Here is a 22325-nt window from a genome sequence, read left to right on the forward strand (position 1 = left end):
GGTTAACATTTTTCATGATGAAATTAGGATGATATGTTTTATTATAGGTTAAAATACTTGAGTATAGCCTTGGGTGCTACTTCCACCAGGAGTGCTAATCGCGCATCCCGATTAAAACAAAGATTCGGTAATTCAAACCGGTGCGCAGTATAGGGTATTAAATGTCTTGAGTATATGTTCAAGTGGCAAACACTTCAAAAATTGCCTCGTCCATTACTCCCATCGGGAGTGCACCAGTTTGAATAAGATTAATTCATCTACTTCGGGTATTCCAAGAGCCAAACAAGGCACTCGATAAATTAATTCCTGGACCGCGTCTGCCGCGATAACATGTCTGGAAGCCGTGCTTTTCAGCATGAAAGTAACACCATCATGATCCGTCCTGTGAGGCCTAACATTTCCCAAGACCGCGCTCTATTAGAATTATCCATGTCGTCGTCGATATGATGAAAAATCCTGATGGGCGCGTCAGGTACCCTTAATATTATGTTGGAATTCATAACTCGATAATACCTCTGTGGCTCGAGATGGATTACACCAGTTATCCAAATTCGTGTCTGGGGACGTGAGTTTAAAGTAGGTTTACTCGCATTTTCTCAAGAATTAACTGATTCCCGATCCGTCGGATGCACCAGGCTTGTTACCCAGTATCCCTACGATCATATGACATTCATTATTGACTGAAGAAATAAATTAATTACATATTCAAGTCGTGGAGAAAGAAGTTGAAACACTGAGACTCGACCCGAGTCTACAACTCGAGTAGAGTCCCGAGGGCTACTAACATGGGTATGCCGTATCGGGTACTCAACGTTACCATCCCTGGTGCGAATCCCAGAAGGAATAGGTGAAGCCCATGAAGAATAACGCATGGAGCCGAAGCCCAATTGCTATGTTAAATAGGTTAGCTTAGGCCCATATCGGGTGAACTGATAGAAGCATTGTAATCAACCCGAAGGTGAACTCTGAGATCTAGACCACTATATAAGGGATAGGGGGGAGCCATCGAGTGAGATCTAGACTCATAACCCGTAACACCCTTGTAACTCTAGTTTCGATAATACAATCTTGACGTTTCGCCTTTGATCATACTTTCGTCGTCTGCCTAGTTTGTTTGACCGGTCTTTGAACTCACCAGCGCTCTCCTTCCTCAAAACCCAAGTTCATCATTATGGACATTGTTAAGGTTACCCCTTGTTAGTGCAGCATTACTGCGAGGACCTTGCAGTGATGGCGTACAACCGCCAGTTCTTCGAGGGCTCCAAGGCAGGCCAACACGACCAGGAGGCAGTCCCTCCGGCATGGGCTAAGAGGGAGGACTTGTATAGTGACAACGAGTTTAACTTTCAGGATATCGAGTTTGACTCTAGGGACAACAGATTCTTTGGAGGCGTTGATTGGAAGGCTCTCCATGTGGAGGAATTGGATTGACTAGGACATTGAGGATTATCTTTAAGTTATCGTAGTAGACTTTATGTTCTATCTTGATGTGTTTTTTTAGAATATTCTATCTTTATTATGAAAATTTTCATTATGTAGTTTATCTATGCTCTATGTTTAGTTAATATGTGTAATGTACATTAAGCTTACTATGATTCTCTGGTCACATGGATGTGTATTGTTGTTAGTTTATTTCGATGATTATTGATGTTATTTTTAGGATGCATGGCGATGTGACAAACATGCAAAGGTGAGTGCGCCTCTTGCTTGTCATCGAGATCATTGTTTAGTGTCTACATGTTTGACGAGTTTAAAGATTATGTGGTACTATTCTTTTTCATTCTACTTTATATCCGTATTTGAAGTGTATTCCCCTTTTGCTCATTATTCTTTTGTTTATGATGTATGATTGTTCCATTCAATGTTAAGTTATTGTTCGATGAAGTAGCCGGACAGAGTGTGCGCTTTCAGGCGCCTGGGGGTACACATGACATTGCCGTGGAGAAAGAAGAGACATTGACCCGTATGGGAGGCGGATGTTGGAAGCAATTCATCACTTCAAATTGTATCATCGGAGGAGAAATGGTATGTTTTTCTTCGATAGGACAAGTCACGACGATTACTATTTTCTATCTCAGTGGTGGGGATGAAGACCCATATGATGCTGCCATCATCTTCCCAAGATGTAACCTGAGCGACTATGAACACATTCGCCTCTTAGAGATCTTACCGGCCCCCAATTCCTTCATTGGGGTACCATTTGTGACCCGTTTGACAAAAGCAATTATTGCTAAACACAACATGGTATGTTATTTCAAGTTACTTCTTCTATCCTTTCCTATTTTCTTCTCTTCATACATTGCAATTGTATTGGCCTCGTTTGACTTCATTATTACTCTTTTGGCATCCTAAAAATTATCTAAGAAGGATGTGTGAAAGCTTCCCATTCCTGGTGATGGCTTGGCATGACGGTGTGTTGGAGAACTCTCTTCTTTGACGGGTTTGATGAGCACCGTTACGTACACCAATGATGAGCATGGACGTGGAGGGCGTTCCATATAGAAGTAGACAATCTACAAGTTGGACAAGTCATGCTCATCGCTGCTAGGACCATCACACACCCGATCTTGAGCATTCTCTTTGTCATTAGCAGTATCTAGTGTAGTTAGGCGGTGTGCCCAATTGTGGTGCTTCCTTGTTTGTTTGTGAACCAAGAGTATATTTGCTTATTGTTTTTTTGTTTGAACCAAATTTGCATGTTCTTTAGTAACGCATGGATTTGATTAACCAATATGAAAGCTTGTTGACTATGGTAATAATCTATTTTTGTTGTGCTTCTTGTATTTCTCTTTGCTGTAAACTTGAATAAAGCAAGAATTTTGTTTTAATTCGAAAAAACTGTAGTGGCGTGGCTTACTAACGCACACGCCACTAGACCATTTGGTACCTACGGCGTGTCAAATACATGTGGAGCGCCAGGGACACACCACATGTACCAAATACCACTGACGCGATATTAGTGGCGTGCCAAATCCACGTCACTAAGGTTGGTTTTGCCACGCCACTGCTAGTGAAATGGGTCACCCATTACATGGAAAAAACTAAAAGGATCACTTGAATAGAAAAGAACAAGGCATGGGCACCGGGTAAAGGCACGATTGAGCAATTCACTGCCCTACCTGACTTTTGATGTGTTTCTACTGTGGAGAAGCAGGCTTCGTAGATGGATCAAAAATGCGGGCTCAACCCGGCTACCAGATATGTCTTTTTGATTCCGTCTAGAATGGATTTTAAGGTATATGTGCTTATGACCTCCCACTCTATGCCTTGTGGCATTACTTTCTCTTCCAAAGCGCGCACATTCGAGTTCAGTATTGATGCACTGAGCGCTTAAGACCACTCGATGGATGATATGGTCAATCATACTCCAGGGTCTAGAAAGGCGGCGGAGGTTGCTGCCCCACTGTTGTGACACCACTTTCTATTCAAAAGGGTGCTCCATCAATACATCCTTAGGAGCTTGATGAAGGACAAGGGTCTCCTGAATTGGTAGGTGTATCTCTCACTTCAGCGTTTGGAAGATCGAGACCTCTTTACGGAGGTGTCTACACGGTTGGAGAACACGGTCAGGGAGTTTATTTCCCAACATGGGTGATTGCATAGTCGAAGGATTGAAGCCAATGGAGCTTTACAGTAGTTGGCTTTTTACATCCTTCTTTTTATCTCCTTTTGTTTGATACTGGACTACTAAACGGCAGTGTGTATCCTAGTTATGCAGAGGCTGGGTGTAATGCTTAAAAACATTTGAAGTAATGAAGCGTCCATTATCGAAAAAAGGCGTCTCCCTCACTCGCAGCCGATGGAGGAGCCTACAACTATTTAATTGATTTATTTCTTTCATTCGTGGGGATAGCATCATTTGATAAAAGCGGTGGGCTGTCTGAATCCAGCTTCATTCACCATGGCCATCTTTCATTTTGCAAACCGACGGTATGTTCGAGAAAATCAGCCAAAGCAAAACCAATTTTACTAGAGAAACACGATCTAAACAAGTCCTTCTCAAGGCAAGACGAAAGCGGTGCTTGAATACCTCTAAGTACTGAGCTCTCAGCTCATTGATTCATGACACTCTCCTTTCACGGGAAAAACCTCTCATTTGAAAGCCCACTATGCTGCTTCTCTCTCACTTGCTAAGAAAGTTTTTTGTGAGGATTATACCTTTGCAAAGATAACACGCAGAAACCTTTGTCTCTAGCGTAATCATGATTCACGATCTAGCTGGATTAATGTTGTGTGCACCTGGATTAGTCAAAACCGGTGATGGCATTCGCCATCCCAATTGAGAATTCGGCAGGTGAGCTGCACGATGTATTGATAGAGGAAGATTTGGCTCAGTTAATAAGGGAAACCGGGCCCAAAAACCATACAGAGCGGCCGAGTTTATAAGGAAAACCGGCCCAAAAACCGCACAAACACCGGAGCCTCATCGCCCACACGATACCAGACCGCCGACGACCAAACACACACCACCAAACCCGGAGCCGCTGCTCCGGCGTCCCCTGCTCGGAGGCGAGCCGCAACGCCGCACGACATGGACGTCTTGTAGCCCAAACTACCAAGACGACCACACGCAGACCACGAACGCCGCGCCAAAAGATCCGGGGCCGCCGCCCCGACATGCCAGCCACACCGACCGCCCCGTCGTGTAGGCCGGGCCGACGAGCTCGCTACCCACGTAGCACCAACACGCCACCCAAGCCTTGCTAGACCATGACAACACCCCATGGAGTCATTGCTGCAAGACCATCCGAGGCCGCCGCCTCGGCGCACGTCAACCGTCCGGGGCCGCCGCCCCGGCATCCACCATCCTCGACGACAAGGCAACCATGCACAACTGCCACGCATCTACCACACCACGAGGAACACAGACTCCAAAAGCGGCGCCTTCAAGAAGGTAACGGTACAGTGTGTCGCCGCCGCCCGCTCCGAGGAGCAGAGGTTTTCACCCGGAGAATGCATCAACTCGCGACAGCAGGAGACCAGGCTCCTCGATGAAGCCCTCAACAGGGGAAACGGTACCCAAGGTACCGCCAACATCGGCACCAATGGTGCGAGGCTTTCGCCTGGAGCGTCAGGCCCAAGCAGGCCTTGGCCGTAGGCATGGCGAGCCGCACAGAGGACCTTGTTGCCGTCCACCAAACGCCCAAACACACGCCTGAGCAGCGCGGCCCGGCCAGACCGCTGCAGAAGGCAGCAGATCGGCCGCCCATCGCCGAAGCCCAGATCAGGCCCGACCACTGCAACCCCCGCGCCTCAGCCAAGCCGGGGAGATCCCGCCGCCGCCATGGTCGGACGGGGCGCTGCAGACCGGACGGCGAGCCGCAGAGAGCAGCGAAGGCCGGGTCCGGCCCGCAAGCCCGCCGTCAGGGCCGGCGCGCAGCGGCGAGGACGACGCGGGCGTGACGAGGGGAGGCGGCGGCGAGCCAAGCGCGGGCGGCGGCGAGCCCAGCGCGGGCGGCGGAGACCTCCGGGACCGGCATGGTGGCCTCCCTCCTGAACAGCCATGCAGGGGCCCGAGAGGCATAGATCCTCGCCGCCCCCGTCCTTGGCGGCGCACGGCTTCGCCGGCGGCGGCCTCGGGAGGCGACGAGGAGGCTGGCCGAGGGTGGGGAAGGAGGCGGCGGGGAACTAGGGTTTCGCTCCCCGTCGCCTGGAGGAGACGACAGAGGAGCGAGAGCAAGGAAGGAGTTGTTGCACCGACTATTCTGAATTTTTATTTTAGAGAGATGTCGGGGCCTTCCAAAATCGCCATCCCAATTGCGTTCACGGTTTTCATGCCAGGGAGGCGGGCTGAACGGACTGGCCAGCTGGTCCTACGGTTAGCTAGCTGTGATAGCTACACAATACACTGCACCGATTGCGCGACGTTGCAATGCAAAACCCCCTCCCTCTTATCATGGCACCCGTTGCCAAGGTTGGAATGGTTTTTGCATGACGGAGGCTCGTCCCGGCTGATGATCGTTTCTGGGATCGGGCATCCACACGCCTCCAGCTCCACTCCTGATTCCTGTATCATTAGACATACTTGTCGCATGATCAAAACCGATCCATGTTTCAGCTAGGCCTACCTGCACGTGCATCACGCAGCGCTAAACTGCTACTCCTTCCTATCTACCTCCGGGTGGTTGCGCGCTGGATTAATTAGCACTACGACTAGGACTCAGCCCGAGCACGCTCTCTGCGTCACTCTGCTACAGTAGGTTCTAGCTAGACAATCAAACAGTTCTTTCCCAAGATTCCACTTATGAGCAGGTGTCCTGCTCTTGATCTGCATCACTGTTGCATCGTTGTCAGCCACAGTGCCACCGATGTTGCTCAGCTCAGGTATTACCAGCGGCCCATCGATCAAGCTCCTCTCGCGATCAGCCATCTATGCGCTGGCGGCTTCCAGATCGCATGGACAGGGTCAGTCAATCGATCAAGCTCCTCTCGCGATCAAACTCAGAATAATAAGGAAGCAATGATCGGCGCAGATACACGCAGGCGTCAGCTTCAAGTGACAGATTCTCAAACGGCGACTTGGAAAACGATCGAATATGACAGAAAAGTATACAATTTCAACACCTTCATCATAGCAAATGTGGCGATATACACATATGCGTCAGGGCACGTGTACTTGGCTTGCAAGCATCAACCTCCTCATTCCTCAGCGACCAAAACACAAAATCTCCTTCCTTTCTCTTTCTTTCATGACTATACATAGTTACACACAGTTCACTTCTTGTTTACAACTTTGCACACGCAAAACCATTGAATCACTCCACGCTCAAAAACCAGCCAAAAGGAAACTAAAAAAAAACAACCATGTATGGATGTATTTTATGTACCCAAAACTCAAAACTGTGGCGCTATATACAACATCACTACAACACCAAAAGGGCGTGTTGATCATCGGCCGTGTTTTCTTCTTTCACTTCAGAGCTCAAACGGGGAGCCATTTTTCTCCTGGATCAGCGGCGGCAGATCCATATCTGCTGTGTCGACATGCACCATCAGCCTGGAGATGTCATCCACAGAGAACGGTATGCTGCAGCAAAAAAATAAATACAGCCAGTTTCAGTACCAATGAGATGAAGAGATTCTGGTACTCTAAACGGAGCCAGTTAACGGAAAATAGGGGGAGTAGGATCATGCGGGAACCTGAAGTCATCGTCTAGCAGGAAAGAGTTGATGTCATCTTGCACCGATGGGCTGCTCGATCCACCGATCATCTTGGCTCGCATGCTCGAAACGACCTGCAATTTCGACCATTCAGTCCGATAAGTGATGAAACATACAACCTGCTAATTATAAGTATATTGAGTGGCCTACCTCTGACGGGATGCCCATGGTTCCGTACTTGTCGTCGCAGTACATCGTGCTGATCCGGTATAGTTGCTGCATGCTAAGTGCCTATTGGCAAGACAGAAACACATAAGAACGATGTTTAATTTAAAAAGGCTATATATAGATGCAGGTTCAGACTTACTGCGCAGAAGTCTTCAGTGATCTCCTTGAGAGACTTGCTGTGCTTCTCTTCGAGTATCAAAAGCGTGACCGCCTGCCGAATATGCTTCAGCTCGTCCCAGGAAGAACCTGCATACTGTTTTCAGATCAAGATTGGTTAGGTTGGTTAATACCTGCTTCCAAAGATATCTCTGTGTTGCAACAATAGTGGAGAAAATGTTGTCACCTCTTCCGTTAGCCAATGGCACCAGTGCTCTAGCTCATCGAGTCCGGCTTTAACATACTCCCCATTACTGAACGAGCAGCATTCACGCCGTAGCAGGAGACTGCAATTGAGGCAAAAAAAAAAAACTATCATGTGAGCCTTTTCTTTTATTCGACAAAGGGTACTTTATTACTCGAAAGTTTGTATCGCGACTCATCTGTTCATGCTACTAGTTTTGATATATATGAGTGAAGAACAGTAACAGTTATGCATGTATTACCTGTTAAATAGTTGCACATTGATGAATGAAAACACTTGGGTGAACAACTTGCAGATCAGGAACGGAGGCACCTGCAAATGCAATGGAAAAAGCGTGAAATGAGGCGTGTTTCGAATAACGACAGCAAACAGTACTGTAGTATAGTTTGTGCATTTTGGAACATACGTAATTTGATTTCAAAAAGTTGAGAGAATTCGTCAGTATCTTGATGATGCTCTGCCAGTGTGCCATGGAGGCTTGCTGTGCCATGTCTGATCCTTGAGAGCCTGATCCCCTAGGGCTTACGACGAATGTTCTTGGTGCCTAGAGAAGGATTATATTTCCATTGTAAATTTCGGTTATTCCATTGAACGTTTGCGACAACTTACGAGATGCACAATACTTACCTGAATACACAGGCCAAGCAGAGGGGACAGTTCCTTCTTCAGGTTCTGCCTGATCACTCCATAGACCTTCTCCAACAATGCCGTGAGCTGCTGTTTGAAAGCAAGAGCCGGATACTTGGCTTCAACCTGGGAAATGTCAGTTAGTGCACCGACCAGCCGTCCATCCGAAACTGAACGCTCAGGATGACCAGGAGCTTGGTTTTCCTGGAATTTTCCAGCTTGGTATTGAGTACATAATTCCAACTTCACTGATTTGCGTCACTTAAGGATAAAATGAGAATTTCTACAGCATTACCTTGGGTGAGTTGAGGGACGATGTTCTTCGCCTCTGACGCGCCAAAGCAGCCGAACCATTGTTTTTCAGTGTCCTTTGGAGAAGCATCAGCAATGTGCATGAATTGGATAGCCAATATGCTAATGTTTCATTGCTGTCCCGTGCCTTGCACGAAAGAAACGACATCAAATTATGCGTACATTTATTACAAACCATAGGAAGTGTGAGCTGTGCATACTGTTGTGACATACCTCAATTGCAGCACTGATCTTCTGAATGATGCGGTCAAAAACTGTGGTTCTGTCTTCTTCAAACGATTTCCAGTGGACCAGGCAACGGTAGATGAGGTACGCAGCGATAGGCCTTCCGGTCGAGAATCCCAGATCTTCAGATATACACTTGATCAGAAGCTCCTGGATTTTCAGAAACGTTAGAAATGTTGCAAAGGCGCGTCATGTGAATTGTGATAATGCTCCAAGCTTATCCAAAAGTTCAGACCATGAATCCTACCTGCTGCTGCTTCTCAGCTTCAGAATCATTTGAGGTAGGCAGTTCAGCATTGTTATCCTAGGTAGAGATCCCACCGGATCAAATTAGCAACGCATTTCACAAAAATACCGATAAAACTAATTCTAGTATTATACATACATGAATGTCACCGTCCCTGTCCACTATCATGGGCTTCATGGCACCGTTTGTTGTTTTCCCATTCTCTGAAGTTGCCTGTCAACATGCACACAGAAATGTTTTGGTACAGTGATCATAAATAATATTAATAATAATAATTTGTGACTATAGGTACCTGAGGTTCATGTGCTTTGTGGTTTTCACTAGCTGGTGAATTGATAGCAGGGGCCGACGCAACAGCCTGTCGGAGCATTCTGTTTTCTGCATCGAGATCGGAAGCTCTCTCCTCCATCCTGTTAAACACGAATGAAAAAATCCGAATTATCTACCATTTACACACAGCAAGCTAGAGTGGATTGTGCGACAGGGTAAACATGCACACACAAAAAAAGACCTTTTGAGGGAATCTTGCAGCGTTTTGTTCTTAATCTCCTGAACTCCAAGCAACCTAGCCAGTTTTTCATTCCTCAGTTCAGCCTTTGACAGCGCCTTCTTGGCGTCAAACGTCGCCTGCATTTCTGCTCCCAGCAAAGCCTGCAGCACAGAAAACAAGAAGCAGTTGGTATCTGTATTTATTTGGAGTGAGCCATAGCACATTGTAAAATCTCTGGATGGAGCATTGGCGCGACAGACCTTCAGGCGCCCAACTTCAGCATTCCACGAGTTAACTTTCTCAGTGTCTTCTACCCACACGACTGTCTCCTTGATCACCGGTGGCGCTTCCGCTATCGCCTTGATCGCCGCCTCCCGCTCGGCGATCACCCTCACCTCCGCGTCCTCGACCGCCTGCTGCAGCACATCCACCATCTCGTGGAGTCTGGAGATCTCATCAAGCCTCTGCCTCTCAACATTGTCCTGCACATTTCAACAAATTCAGATGACCAGCCACTCAAATGCATGACAAACCAACACATCAAGAATTGTGGCGATGTGAGCAGTAGAAGATGGGTAGTGGTAGCCAGGAGAGGACCAGTCTGAGCTTGCCAAGATGCCTCCTCGCAATGCTTTGCCTCCAAGCACACTGGCAGATCACCGAGGCTCTCTTCATCGTCAGGTAGCTCCACAGCTCCTTGTGTGCGCGCCATTGCGCCTTTACACGACAAAATGTTCATTGTAAGAGCCACACACGACACTTAGTACTACAGTTGACTGCATCATTGTATTGATGTTAATTACCTGGATGCATACGGCTGCCCTGGTCTGCCTCCGGAGGGAGAACTCGCGGCGAGCCGCCATCGCCCGGCATGCCGCCTGCACGGTGACGGCGGCGGTGACCTGCCTCTGCAGCCGCGACTTCTGCTGTGACAGATAGGACCGGCGCATGTGCCTCTGGACCAAGAAGGCGAAGAGGAGGAGGAACGCGGGGCGCCCGGCGGCGTCCCACCTCGCCAGCCAGCCGTACCTCTGAACAAAATCCTCTGCAAAAGACGACCAAAGAAAAAAGCATGTCGACGGATCATGAGCTAGCTCGATCGATGCGGAAATTGAGAACGAGCTAAGATCGATGACGCACTGAAAAAAAGTTGCAGCCAGGCGATCAGGCGCCGCGCCGGGCTGTCCTGACCGAGCGCCGGCCGGGTGATCGCGCCTAGCTTCCTCCTCCGATCTCCATCCATGATCTCCATGAAGCTTCTTCTTCTTCAATTTGCAGATAGATCATGCGCGTGAGATCTCGGGGATCAACATACTAATGGAGAACTTACACGATCGAGTGGGTAGGTGAGCGTAAGATCACATGATCGATTAAGCTAGCTAGCTTACCAGCGTGTGAGATCAGATGCTTGATCGATCTCACGAGCAGACATCACATAGTCTTGCAGCAGCTGGCAGCTGCATCATTCTTGTCAAAGCCTCTCCTGGCGAGCTACTTTCCCTTCCCCTGCCCTGACTTGCTCTTTACCATGGAACAAGGACATGCCACCTCAAAACATTACAAGGGAAAAAGGGAGATAGGAAATCCGGGGGTCGTTCCCAGCTGGGAAACTTCAGCGGTGCGCGCCGACAGCGAAATCAATACGAGGGGACTGAATATTTCCGAGTAGAATATGCAAGCAGGAACTTGTGCATTTCTTGTCTAATAAAACGAAAGAACCAGAAGGAGAACTTGGCAAAGGTCTGTGTAGGCCAGTGCCCTGATAGTGCTACTAATAAATATAAATACAGAGGATCAAATAATGCATCTCAACTACTAAACCGTTTTATTATAGGCACGTCAAGTAGAAGCTGCGCTCACATCTCATCCAACAGCTGGAATGCTTCAGACTATCGCATTTCATTTTTCTTCTCACGAAAAAATGTTTAGTCTGACTAATCCGCAATTTGAGGTGTCTGTGGGCAGGCAAAACCAACGCTAGGTGGTACATTCTGTAAAGTTAGAATGGAATCGGGGAGTGGGGTCACAGCCAGAGAGGTAATGGAGGTGCAGTACGGCGTGGAAGGGAAGGTGATTAGCTCACCGGTCTTTTACGGTTATAATTTTTTTCGATAAAGGGCGCTTTCATTACTTTAGAAAAGTATTACACCCGGCCTCTGCATAATACGATGCACATAGCCGCACACACACACACACCAAGTACCAGTCTGTTACAAGAACTGAAAAAACAAAATAAGGACACCCTCCTACGTCGCGGGAGGCTCTATCCGTAGATTACGCCGCCAACCATGTCGGGAAAAAATATCCTTCGCCACATCCTCCAATCGTGTAGATACCTCCATAAAGAAGTCGCGACTCTCTACTCGTTGTAGCAAAGACCATGAACGGAGCAAAGCGGTGGACCGGTAGATAACCTGCAAACAAGAAGAGTTAATATCATGGAAAATCTTGTCATTTCTACATAGCCATAGCGACCAAATAATGGCAATCGCCCCCACCCGAATAAAAGTTTTGAACCTACGCTCCACCCCATTGAGCCGGCTGCCAAAAAGATGCGCAACGCTCCGAGGTGGGTACAAGGTAGAACCTATTTGGGTTATTGACCATATAGATCTCGCAAATTGACATTGGAAAAAAAGGTGATTGATAGTCTCATCGTGAAGACAAAAAACACACTTTTTACTACCTTGCCAATTACGTTTTACAAGATTGTCCTTAGTAAGAATAACCCCTCTACGAAGATACCAGGTAAAGACCTTTGTCTTTAATGGAATCTTCATGGACCAGATTTTTTTATTATTTACAACTGGCGTATCAAATTGAATCAATGCTTTATACATAGAATCAACGAGAGAATCTACCATTCTCTTTTAGATTCCAACGAACCACATCGGACCCATGCGTTAACTGGACCCTCTCGAGTTGTTGAAGCAACGTATTCCAGGATGCAAGCTCGGGCCCTATAAGGTCACGTCCGAATGACATCTCCAATGGTGAATTTTGCATCACCGTTGCAATGGTATCGGACTTGTGGCGTACAATACTATATAAAGCTGGATATCGTTCCCGAAGAGTGGTATTACCTAACCACTTATCTTCCCGTAAACGTATCCGAGATCCATCCTTGATAGAGAAAGATGTATATGGAAAGAAGAATTTCTTCGTTGCCATAAGACCAGCCCAAAAGTGTGAGTCTCCGGGTTTCCCAGATGACCTGGGACAAAGCCTTCGAGCCTACATACTTTCTTTTGAGAATTGTTTGCCATATACCTTCTTCTGAAAGAAGCTTGAATAACCATTTTCCAAGAAGGGCTCGATTCTTGACCTCAAGATCATGAATCCCAAGTCCTCCCCGGTCTTTTGGACGGCAAACTACATTCCATTTAGCCGATCGATATTTCTTTTTCTCGCTATCTCCTTGCCAAAAGAATCTAGATCGAAAGTAATCCAATCGACGCAAGACTCCTTTAGGCAACTCGGAAGAAGGAAATCATATACGGTACCATATTACTTAGTACCGAGTTAATGAGAACCAAACGACCACCTAGAGATAGTAACTTTCCTTTCCAACTCGATAAGCGCTTCGAAGTCTTTCCTCGACATGTTTCCATTCAGCTAAAGTGAGTCGCCGATAATGAATCGGGATACCCAAGTAATCGATAGGAAACCGACCAATTCCGCAGCCAAAAAGTTCAGCATACAAAGAGGCCTCATCGTGGGCTTCGCCGAAACAAAACAATTCACTTTTATGGAAGTTAATTTTAAGACCGAAAGTTTCTCAAAAGCTGATAGGATCAGCTTAAGATTTTTTGCCTTTTTAAGATCATGTTCCATGAATAGAATTGTGTCATCAGCGTATTGAAGGATAGAAAGTCCACCATCAACAAGATGTGGTACTACCCCCTCAATATGACCATCTGTAACGACCCGGAAAAACCCCATAGATTTGTTTTTCTCCGCTGCTTGTTTTTCCGTGTCGTTCCGAAGTCATGTGCATCATGCATATTTTAAATCTCAAAATTATTTTATTAAACTTTATTTTCATTGCCAAAAGTATTCTCTCCTTTTCATCCCAAAAGTAAATCCATATTTTTCTAGTAATTTTATGGTACCAAAACTATTTTTAAAACTTTTAAAACCAACCAGAAAAATAAAACAGAAAACAGTTTTACAATAAAATAAAATAAAGGGGAGAAGAACCTCCCAGCCGAACAAGGCCAAATCGGCCCAGCCGCTAGCCACCGGCCAGGCCCAACTCCGGCCCAGCTCGGCCAGCCTAGCCAAACCCTAACCGGCTCCCTGGCATTTTGCCTCTCCACCCCCTCCGCCGCCGGCCCCCCTTCTTTGCAGAAAACCCCCTCCCCTTTTCTTTTCTCAACTCGGTCCTTCCACCCACCACCACTCTCTCCCATCTCTCTCGCCCTCTCTTGTACCCGACGCCAGGAGAGGCGTCTCTCCACGCTCGAGCCTGAGCCGCTCCTCCTCGCCCTCCTTTCCAACTCCGGCCGCCGGCAGGAGCCCCGCGCCCTTCTGTCCTCCGGCCGCCTCGTCCTCGCGCTCCCCTCGCCTCGCAGGCAGCTGCCGTGCCCCGCCTCCATCTCCCTTCCTCGTCGTCCCGGCCGCCGCCTCGGCCCTGTCCCCGTCGCCGCCTTGCTCCGCTCGGCCACGCGCCGCCCTGGCCACCTCGACGTCTGTGGTGACCCGGCATACCACTGCATGGTGTAGTATGCAAGTCTGATATAACACCAATGAAACACCGTTCCACTAGTATTATATCGCTCAGAGTGGTACAACGAAAACATATGCGGGTCCAAGGCATGTCTATAGAATTACAACATTGACTCGTTACATAAGATCAGACACAGTCCTCCTACTTTACAATGAGGTAAAACTCGCAAATGAACTCCGGGAGAACGACTCGTAGTCTAATCCTAACACGAACTCTATTTGTAGAGTATTTAACTAGCTACAGAGGCTATGAATAGATTCTAGCTAAATAGGAGCTAAGATTAGGAAGCTAGTTCCTTTCTATTGCTAATCTAGGTTTCTCCTTGTTGGATGTGGTATCCGACTCCTCCGGTAGGTCCCTGTTTCTTAAGTACTTGTTGACTCCTCGGTCTTCGAGTTGCACTGTAGATCCTCCATCATGGCCTCCATATCTAAGCAGTGGATTTAAGAGTGGGATGAGTACGAGCGTACTCAACAAGTTCATTATAGGAAAGAGGTGTTTAATGCACTAGCTACAGCATTAGACCGTAAAGTCTAATACCAATGCAGGTTTTCATAATCATTTCTTCAAGAGGTTGTTTTTATTCGGAAGAACTATGTCCGTCAGCCTTCACCGGTTTACTAGAACTTCATGGAGCTCCTTTCCGCCGCGTTCGCAGCTCCTCAATCCCGGAACAGGGAGTGACAGTCACGCTCTTTACACTCGCAGAGGTGTGTTGCTTTACCCATAAGAGATCTTAACCTTGGTGCCAACCGGGCAGCTTTCCCGTCCACACTTCCTTCGGTGTGAGGCCCGGTATAAGGTCTAGCCAATCATGTTCCTCCGCTACCTCGAACACCCACCCTTTGTTGCATGCGCCGACCCTGGGTCCACGTCGGTCCCATTATTCCCGTAATTTCGTGGTGGACCCCGACCACGACAACAATGGCCGGGCTCTTACCATACACTCCTACGCCGTGGCCGCAACCCATCATAGACCGCATTACCGTGGGGAATTAGAATGGGATCCCCACCCTCCGGTTGTTCCGCAAGACACAACCGCTACGGCAAGCAATGCTTTACCGTGGGGAATTAGAATGGGATCCCCACCCTCCGGTTGTTCCGCCGTACACAATCTGCTACGGTAAGCGCATCCGTTGATGAACGAGAGGTGGAAACACTTTTGACTACTCCGTCCCACTCCGGATCTTATGGTTAACACGGGTATTACAGGCACAAGAATCATCGAGCGACATTTGTTGTTTAATCCTAGATGGATATAAACCCGTGCAATGGAACCTCCACCATATCAACACAATCCATGGTTCCATTGCCCACCACATAGTCATATTCATAGTTATGAAAGTAGTGGTTTTGATTTTATGCAATAGTGATAACCATAATACTTTGCAAGTAATTTGATAGAAATACTCAAATGACATGAGCAAGTGATGAACTTGCCTTTCTTGGCTGCAAGATTATGCAGACAAGGTCTTCGGTGCGTAATAACTCCAAATTCTGAAATAGCATCATCGTCCGGTAAGGACGATGTTTAGAAGATTGGCAAGGATGCAATAATGCATAAGAATGAGATGCAATCGCTCTAAGCGTGACCTAACCCCGATGATTTAGGATCAGTGAGTTGTAATGATTGGTTTAGGTTGTGTTGCACTTTTAGAGTGATTCACATACAAGGTTCTTATTCAGGCGTGATTACTTGGTATTATAACAGGTAGACAATAAAGAATAATAATCAATTGAGCACATAAAGAATGATAATGGGCATAATGGTATCAAGTAAAGAACAAGGGTCAGCTTTAGTATTAGATGGCATGGTTAAGGATTAATTATCATATACTTCAAAAGAATAACTTTTGAAGAACATGTTCTTTAATAAAGAACAAGTATGATAATTAGGTTGGTGGAGTTCTATAATTTATTATGGTTCCAAGTAGTTTTTGGAGTAAATATTAGATGGATCCCAATAAAGTTGGATTCATCAACACCTAGGGCTTGTAAGGTTAAGATAAGCCTAGGTATTCTAAGCAATTCATTATACATGGTTGTTGTCAAGGTTGGTTTATCTTGCTAGTGATAGTCGGCTAGGGTTTATAGGTCCTTATAAGCAGTGGTTGCCGATGATTCCTTATTTTCTTCAAAAGAATAACTTTCGAAGAACATACTTCTTAAGTAATAAGAAGTATTATAATTAGGGTTGAGATTGTTTAGGTTTACTATTTAATTCCCTAAGTAAAGAATGGTTGGTTCTTAAATGGAATGGTTCCTAAGTATTTCACACTAGTATGGTTTAGTGTAGTGTGGTTAGTTAATGCAAGATAATAAGCATGGTTGCTATTTGGGTTCATCACAATGGTGTGATGCTAGGCATGGATAATTAAAGATGAGGGTTTTGGTAATGGAATCTAGGGTTTAGATTTGGTTGATTCTACTTGATCAATTAGGTTGAGTAGGTATGCATACATTACATTATTGATAATAGGACTCCTAGATTTTATGTGAACATAGCAAGTATTAATTTGCTAATTATGGTTCTATGAATTCAAAAGGAAGTACATGATCTCCTGTTATATCTAGTGTTTAGATTTTGGAAACCATTTAGGGTTTACATATAAAATGGTGGAACTAGGGTTTCATAATAGAATTAGGGTTTTAGTGTTCACATGGAATTATGAAACCATAAGGTTATTTTAAAATGGAACTAGGTTTCATAATTACTATTTAGTTCTTAAGTTAAGAACTTTATTATCAAGTTGAAATTATTAATAACTTTGAAATAAAAATAATATTGGATTTAACATTTTATTATTTTTAATGAATTAATAATTAAGAGAATTATTAACTGTGGTTTAAATCCCTCTAATAAGGATTTAACAAAATAATAAATAAAGAAATTAGTTTTAAAGTTTTCTTTATTTCTTTACTCGGTTTCTATTTAATTTTTAGAGTTTTCCTTATTTATTGAATTTTAATTCAATCAAGTATAAAAGAAAAGACTTAATTAATGAGTTAAAAATAATTAATTTTTTATTAACCATAAAAATTCTATATTATATTTTTATTGGATAGATTTTCTTTTTAGGAACATTTTGATATCTAATTTGTATTTTTCTGAATTGTAATGAATTTTCTAAATTTACTTGAACTTGCAGCAATTTTTGAATTTGAATTAAAATGAACAGAACTGTTAAACGCACCCAGTTAGTTCTACCCGTGGTCACTGACCTGTGGGCCTTGGTCCACGCCGGATGCCACGTGAGCGTGGACTGGTCAAAATCGAGACCAGGTCCAGGAGCTCACAGCGGGCCGGCGACTCGGCAACGACGGTGAGATTCCGGCGACTAACGGGCGCGATAATGCCGTTGCGATTCTACGCGACACGGGGAGTCTACGTGTGGTGGCGCCGCCCCTATAGGTCGCCGGCGCTTGCCCGACGGGCAAGGCCGCGCGGCGGAGCTTGGCGGGTCTCCGGCGATGACACGGTATAGGACGCGAGGGAGAGAGTGGAATGGTCCACGAGGTGCAAGAGCTCACCAGAACTCGTCGGAGTGCCCGGACGAGGCGGAGGTGGCCGGACGGCGACGCCATCGCCGGCGGAGACGCGTAGCCGGGAGCGGAGAAGATGGCTCGGTGAGGTCGATTTAGGACGCGTCGGCTCGATTCCCCGGTGTAGGCTTAACAAGTCGAGGACGACGGTCCTCATGGCGGTCACGGCGAGGCTTGGGAAGGCTCCGAACGGCGGCGAGGGAGATGACCGGGCGAGCTAGGGTTTCGTCTGGGGAGAATTTTTGGAGCAGGGAGGAAGAAAACGAGAACGAGAGGTCGTCGCGAGCCTTTATACAACGCCAGAGCGTGCCTCGTCACGGAGTCGGTCGCGGAGAGGGCGCCAGCACGAAGAGGAAGACGATCACGGCGTCGTCGTGGCCTCCAAAGACGATGGAGAGGATGAGGATGAACTCCTCCTCGTTAAATTTTTATGAAGGGGTACGTGGGCGTGTTGGGCCGTGAAGTGCCGCCGGGCCATGGGCTGTCGCTGGGCTGAGATGGTGGGCTTCTCTACGTGCCGCACGGCCGTGTAAGCCTCGGTAAGTCTTTTTCTCCTCTTTTCTTTTTCTCGTTTGAATTTCTGTTTTATATTTCCTATTTGAATTTCATATTTGAATTCTGTTTATTCTTGCAGATCTTTTATTTGTGAGTTTTATTAAGATCTGGTGCAATGATTATTACACCACTATTTCGTTTGAAACAATTATTTTATATTGGATTATATTGCATATTGTTGGCTTATTCAAAATAACAAATAGGCATGAGTTTATATTTACCCTTTAATTTTCTTTTGGATTATTTAAAGTGTATAATTAGTGCTCAAAGCATTTTAAAGATTATTATAAGGTATTGGGTTCTTAATTGAGAGTTTGTTTCATTTACATATTATTTTATGGAATCACCTATTTATTGTAGTTTTGTAAATTCTCTTATAACCCCCTTTTAAGATGAACACTATTATTAATATTGAAAATGTCTAGAGTAAATATTGTTCTCATAATGGTTTGGTCTTGATTACAAAGGTAAGTGATTGATCACCTCACATGGTTTTAAATAAAGGGTTTCAACTATGTTCCTCTTATGCTCCATAATTAAGTCTAGGATTTAACTAGTGAACAATCCTAGGGTTCTAAGCATATTCACCTAATGGGAATTGGTTTGAATCTCAAGTATGGCCTGGTTTTATATTATGATCACCATAGTGATACATAAATCAGTGTTGAGATTTAATTCAAGGTTGTAGAAATGAGATGACACCATATTGCATGCTAGGGTTTAATCTCCCCTAACCATGATAGGTGGTTGTTTACTTAACATTTTATGTTCTCCTCTAGTTATTATGATATTGAGAATTAGTTTTATCTTGTACCAATTGGCTTCTATTGTTAACCTCAATTTATCATTTAAGTAACTTCATTGGTTATATTTCTTTTTATAGTTAACTTTGGTCATATGGGTATATGGTTTCCCACCATATAAAGTATAGAGTTTGACACTAAAGGTTTTCATGTGGTTCTTAAGTGAAGAATAGGTGGACTGTAAATGTGGTAGGATTCTACTTTTGATCACCAAGAGATTCACAAGTTGGGATTGAGGTATAAGTCTAGGGTTGCTTATTACTGATCTCCCTATGATTTCATGTGGTGATGAAATCTACTTATTTTAGTAGGGTTTTAACTTATCCTTACAAACATCAAGAGCATGATCATGGATTAGACATGATCAACTTGTTCTTAATATCTCTACCTTAAGTTCTTAGGTTTTATGATCATCACTCAATTTATAATGTTCAAGGTTTGGCTTCCTAAGATATCTCTCATTAATTTGGTTTCTCAGCTCCATGATCAAGCATTGTCTTGATCAATTAATGTATAGCACTTCTAGCTTACTTTCTAGGATAAAACTTCTATGATTGACTCATTAGTTTATATCCCAGGAGAATGCCCGAGATATTATGTTAGGGTTCTACTCAACAATGATGATATGATCATCTGGTCATAAAAGTAGTTCTCTTCCTCAAATCCAGGTGTTGCCTCAACTAACTTGAGTGTAACACCATAGCTTGAGCTCTCTTATATAAGAATGAATTATTCTAGGTTATGGTGTACTCCTAATACTAGAGTTCAAGGGTTGTCCTTTATTCTTAAATAGATAAAGCTAGATTTAGTATGAATGGTCTCTCTCATTTGGGAAAGACTTTAATAATACTCTAAGGTTCCTCTTAGAGATGATGATTTGAATACTTGGATGTATATCCAAGGTTTAGCTCAAGGTTTGTTATTGCTTCTTTAACAATTAGAATAGAACTCTCACCTCTCTAGGTTTGATGCTTAATAATTTGGAATAGAGAGGAATACATATTTCTTGAGTTGATCTCCTTGTCTTGTTTCCAAGAGTGAAGTAAAATGAATACCATGAGGTTCATGGTAGGATCAAGGATTAGTTTTAAGACATGGAGAAGATAAGTGAAGAATAGTTTCTCCAATTATTGTTGCTTGATTTCCAATTAAATGGATGTTCATATGTTATGGCAAGGATTACCATGTTGTAATCTTTTGTATTATCTAGCAATTGATCCTTGATTAATTAGTTCTTGTGTTGATTTTAATTCCATTTGATCTAACCCCTTAGATCAAATCCTCTCTACCCAAAACCAGGTTTTAACAAAGTCACGTTGAGGTTTATAACGCTTGACTTGATGAGCTACTTCAATTCCACCAAGGTCAAGTGAAACTTCGAGTCATCGTGGACTGTTTTACTTTAAAGCGCGAAAATTCCCTGCATTTTCTATGCATGAATGCAATGCACACATCTGTTTCCTCTATTTCTGTAACCCCATTACCTGGGATATTACAGTCTCTACCCCTTAAAGTAAACTTCGTCCTCGAAGTTTGATATCTCTCACGTTTCGGAGTGTGGATCTGTCTTGTGCAGACTACATCTTTTCTCAAACTCCTTGGTGATCTCACTGGATATAATTGAATATATCCCTTGTCCAGATTCTTCCTGGAATCCATTAGGGTTTGTCTCTGAACCATGGTTCTTACTTTGATTCTTTGATTTCTTCCAATTCTATAAGCTTGTTTCCTTTCTCATTGAAGATTCAATGAGTAAGACTTCTTATTGTCCTGATAGTCTTAATTGAGGACTGATTGGAAAACATTCTCCTATTTGATAAAATAGGTCTTTGTTTTCCCTTACTACAAAAAGTGCAGTAATGGTACTTGGTAAGGCACTTACCATAAAAATGGTCTTGATAGTTTATTTTCCTAATAATGGATTAGACTCAATTAGTCCATCCAATCCTGATTTATAGTGGATACCTTTAACTATTTTGGTTTATTTAGGTTCCATGAAAGGAATCATTCTATTAGTCTTTGGTATTGGTATGTTCAATCTTCTTCGGTCTTTGGCCCTTTTGAACTCGTATTTGGTCTATGGTATTTCCTTTATCCAACTTCATTAATCTTAGTTTACTTGAGCTTCCGTGCCTCTGAGTAAATATTACTCACTTTCTCAAGTTTTAGTCCACTTCTTACGTCCTCGAGGTATGAACCTCGGCTTCTGGTCTGACATCTTTCTGAAAGTAGTGTTCATTAATCTTATGAAAATAAGATCGAACTTCCTCTCATTTCAGACCTTCTTCTCCATCTTACTCAAAGTATGGAGTCATTGTACATCCAACTCAATCTTTACTCTACCCCTTAGGGTTTACTTATGTTATTCGACTCCTTTTCTTCCAACTATTGGACTTAAGATTAGAATATTGGTTTGGTTCTAACTTATGGTTTGTACTTATTCTAAGGTCTCGCGAAGAATGTTTGTGGTGTATCCACTCAATTGTGGACATCCAATGTGAATCCTTCGACTAATTGTTTATAGGTCATTGTTATTTGGCTAATAAGGTTTTATTTGTTCACAAAATTTTGTTACCAATAATTAAATCGTGGACTATTTGTAATACCAACTGATACCAGCTGTGGTTATTATACTAACTGTGGCTATTTGATATCTAAAAATGGATTCTATTATAGGTTCTGGTCCACTGAACGAGACATCTTCTGTTTTATCTCGCAGTATTGATCCTATACCAATTGTGGTCTTCTGATATCAACTATGGTCTTAGTATGTCTGCTATGATTTCATATATCACCTTCCTTCATTTAGGGTTTATTTTGCAAGAAAACCACTAGCTGACACTATGAATATAGTATCCTAAGTGATTTCCCTTGCATTCCCTCTTCCATGTTGACTATGGATCTGCTTCAGCTTCACCATAATCATTGTATTTCTCACCTTCATGCTTCTTTCGTACAAAAGTACTCCTCTATTGAGGTAAGCATGAGTTTCTAATTGTACTTCCTTCAGAGTATTGTGGTTACTTCCCACAACTTTACTTCCCTTTTTTTTTTTTTGATGAACCTTCATCTTGTCTTTAAGATCTTCAGAGTTCGTCACTTCC

The 22325-nt window shown here is 44.2% G+C and overlaps 1 protein-coding gene across 4 annotated transcripts; it reads right to left on the reverse strand.

Moving 5' to 3' along the window:
• Positions 1-6655: 6655 nt before the first annotated feature.
• On the reverse strand, positions 6656-11351 carry LOC124681951 (myosin-17-like). Of its 4 annotated transcripts, none has more exons than XM_047216723.1 (19): positions 10980-11351; positions 10732-10856; positions 10395-10636; positions 10189-10308; positions 9852-10073; positions 9613-9752; positions 9394-9511; positions 9240-9314; positions 9102-9158; positions 8843-9004; positions 8613-8756; positions 8318-8443; positions 8097-8234; positions 7932-8002; positions 7673-7772; positions 7469-7582; positions 7312-7392; positions 7141-7235; positions 6656-7027 (listed from the first exon to the last, which is right to left on the reverse strand). In XM_047216723.1, exons 2-19 carry the CDS (start codon positions 10841-10843, stop codon positions 6916-6918), a joined length of 2229 nt encoding a protein of 742 aa, XP_047072679.1. In that variant the 5' UTR covers positions 10844-10856; positions 10980-11351; the 3' UTR covers positions 6656-6915. The 4 variants fall into 4 exon arrangements, with proteins under 4 accessions (XP_047072679.1, XP_047072675.1, XP_047072676.1 ...); XM_047216719.1 differs by having other exon boundaries at positions 8318-8521; positions 10980-11349; XM_047216720.1 differs by having other exon boundaries at positions 8318-8521; positions 10732-10853; positions 10980-11348.
• Positions 11352-22325: the final 10974 nt, after the last annotated feature.

The sequence above is a fragment of the Lolium rigidum genome, unplaced genomic scaffold (genome assembly GCF_022539505.1).
Source record: "Lolium rigidum isolate FL_2022 unplaced genomic scaffold, APGP_CSIRO_Lrig_0.1 contig_62169_1, whole genome shotgun sequence".
Classification (NCBI taxonomy): domain Eukaryota; kingdom Viridiplantae; phylum Streptophyta; class Magnoliopsida; order Poales; family Poaceae; genus Lolium; species Lolium rigidum.